This window comes from Pipra filicauda, unplaced genomic scaffold (genome assembly GCF_003945595.2).
Source record: "Pipra filicauda isolate LSUMZ 115617 unplaced genomic scaffold, ASM394559v2 scaffold356_size1356884_pilon, whole genome shotgun sequence".
Taxonomy (NCBI): domain Eukaryota; kingdom Metazoa; phylum Chordata; class Aves; order Passeriformes; family Pipridae; genus Pipra; species Pipra filicauda.
In genome coordinates, this window is record NW_024104483.1 from 1,332,563 (window position 1) to 1,335,264 (window position 2,702).

Below are 2,702 nucleotides of genomic sequence, written 5' to 3' on the forward strand. Positions count from 1 at the left end.
TGGTGTGCTTGTGAAGTCCAGTGTACAAGATCCACTTCTAAAATGCAGTTTATAACCAGTGAGAAACCAGTTAAAAACAAGTGGAAACAAATATTTTAAAAGAAAAATCCTACCTATGCAATGTCTCATACAATTAAAAAGCCAATTTTCATTATAATTTTGTAGCTGCCTGTAGCTAATTCCCACATTGTACTTTTTGTAAGAGTAAAGAAACATTTCCTCAAGAAAATCCAAGTGGTTTTATTTTGCTCATAGCTATATGTATAGTGTAACACCACCACGTAAATACAAAATTGGTTTAACAGAGCAGAATACCAGTGATTTCCTCATCAGGCAATTATGACCGAGCAGACAAACACTGATTCACCACTTCCAGGAGGTGAGAGTTCTCCAAAGCAGCTGCCACACGTTCTTTATCAGCAAGCTGTTTATTAACTGCACAGAGACAAAAGAAGGAGACAAGAAACCAGTGAGGACATTGGTGTACAGTGTCTTTTTTAAAGCATTTTACGTCGAGACAGATAATGACAGTTGCCATGGTAGCCCAGGCAGTTCTGCAGATGCCAAGCACACCCCAGAGCTGCAGCTGAAAGGCAGAGCTCCTGTGTCATCAGTTAAACCAGCGAGCTGCCCGTGATTCAGCAGCAGGGAGCTGCTGTGTGGGTGTGACACAGGAAATCCTCCCCAGCTCCCCCCATTTCTCGAGTCCTGCATTTCCCAGGAAAATCAATGACTGCTGAGAGCACAGGCTGCCTGAGGAGATGCTTAAAGGATGGTGCAGAACAATCTCTGACATTATGTGCTCCTGTTCTGGAACATCTGACGCACACCAAGTCCCAGGTACCAAACAGATGCTCTGCAGCAGTGGGAATCTCTCAAGATCAAAATACACATAAAGAAAATCACCAAAGTCTTACCTGCATGCTCAGAGGCGTGTGTTCCTGGTGTTATATGAACATCCAGCTTAACAGGCACCACAAAAGAAAAAGAGGATGAGTTAATAAAACACTGGAAGTTCAAGCTATTAAATAAAAATAAGACAGTAACGAGAAGAGGGAAAAATGGACATTCTTGCCTATAGCAGTTATTATATATAACAGAATAAAACAGAAGTCTAAAATCACAGCATATTCTGCATTCCCTCTGCTAAAGCCTGTTTTAGACAAGGGTGGGGCACCCACTTCTCCTTCTCCTGGGCCACAGAGCACTGCAGGTAATTTCCCTCCAAAACCCCAAGACATGACTGTCACAGAACCATAACTCTGCAGTGATACTCCAGCCCACTGCCCCCTCTGTTCCTGGTGTCTCCCTCACTCACAAAATGAAAAACGCTCTAGTTATTTTCACTATAAAGGTGGGGGGGGGGTTGCCCTTTTTTTTCCAAACACAATCCCCCTGTTTTGCTTTGCAGAGTGATGTGGTCACTCACCTTGAACCTCTCAGGCAGAGACCGAAGCAGTTTGACCTTTATGGAGAGGCCGATCAGGGTGGCCATGCTGCAGTGTGGGATGGTGGGGGTGAACTCCACCGACACCGTGCTCTCAGCATCGTTCACCTGGGCAAAAACCAACACCAGCTGGGGACAAAACCTGCTGCTTTTACCCCAAACCAGCCCGAGGCCTTTCATGTGGTGCTGCACTGTCACTCATACCTCATGTCGTTCACTGACATTTTAAAATACCATTTAATGATGTAATATTATAAATATATATAAATATACAAATATATTAATTATAATAACTATACGTTATCTATAATAAATTAATTATGAAAATATATATCGTTATAATATATCGTTATGTAAAATTAATACTAGTTAATTAGTTAAAACAGTATTAATAATTTTAAGTACTATGCAGTAGACCGTTATGATAAACATATTTTAACGCTAGAAGAAATAATTAGTTGGTCAGCCGGCTGAGGCAGCTTTGCCCCCCAGCACAGCCCAGCACAACGAGCACAGCTCGGCGGGATCTCACTTTCACTCGCACTTGCTCGACGACGTTGAGCTCTTCCAGGGTGAGGGGGTGCTCGGGGTCATTGATGGAGCGGATGAGATGTGCGGGTTAAGGAAAGTGCCGCGGCCCGGCCCTGCCCCGGCCCTGCCCCGGCCCTGCCCTGCCCCGGCCCGGCCCTGCCCCGCCCGGCCCAGGATATCGAAGATCTCGCGGTCGTCGATGGCGTCGGGCAGCTCATCGTCCTCCTCGCGGGCGGTGACGGGCCGCTCCCCGGAGCGCCGGTAGATGAGCGGGTTCGCGTTCTCCAGCGGCGCCGGGCCGGGGCCCACCATGGCGGCGGCGGGGCCGGAACCGCCCGGACCGCGTTCGGCAGCGCACCGGGAACGGGCGGGGCTTCCCGGCGGGGGAGCACCCTGAGGGCGGGAGCGGGGCCGGCCCGGGCACCCGGGCACCTCCCTCCGGAGGGCGGGGAGCGGGGTTGCCCTGGTTGTCCCGGAGCCTCCTGAGGGCGGGGAGCGGGGCTGTCCCGGCTCCCCGGCCGGCGGGGGAGGTGTCGGCTGTCCCTGCTGTCCCTGCTGTCCCGGCTGTCCCCCCTGTCCCCGCTGTCCCCCCTGTCCCCCCTGTCCCCGCTGTCCCCCCTGTCCCCCCTGTCCCCGCTGTCCCCCCTGTCCCCCTTGTCCCTGCTGTCCCGCCTGTCCCGCCTGTCCCCCCTGTCCCCCCTGTCCCCCCTGTCCCCCCTGTCCC

The 2,702-nt window shown here is 51.3% G+C and overlaps 1 protein-coding gene across 1 annotated transcript; it reads right to left on the bottom strand.

Moving 5' to 3' along the window:
* Positions 1-220: 220 nt before the first annotated feature.
* CIAO2B (cytosolic iron-sulfur assembly component 2B) lies at positions 221-2,400 on the bottom strand. The gene is made up of 5 exons (XM_027718343.2): positions 2,158-2,400; positions 1,980-2,059; positions 1,430-1,555; positions 918-963; positions 221-435 (listed from the first exon to the last, which is right to left on the bottom strand). Exons 1-5 carry the CDS (start codon positions 2,288-2,290, stop codon positions 338-340), a joined length of 483 nt encoding a protein of 160 aa, XP_027574144.1. The 5' UTR covers positions 2,291-2,400; the 3' UTR covers positions 221-337.
* Positions 2,401-2,702: the final 302 nt, after the last annotated feature.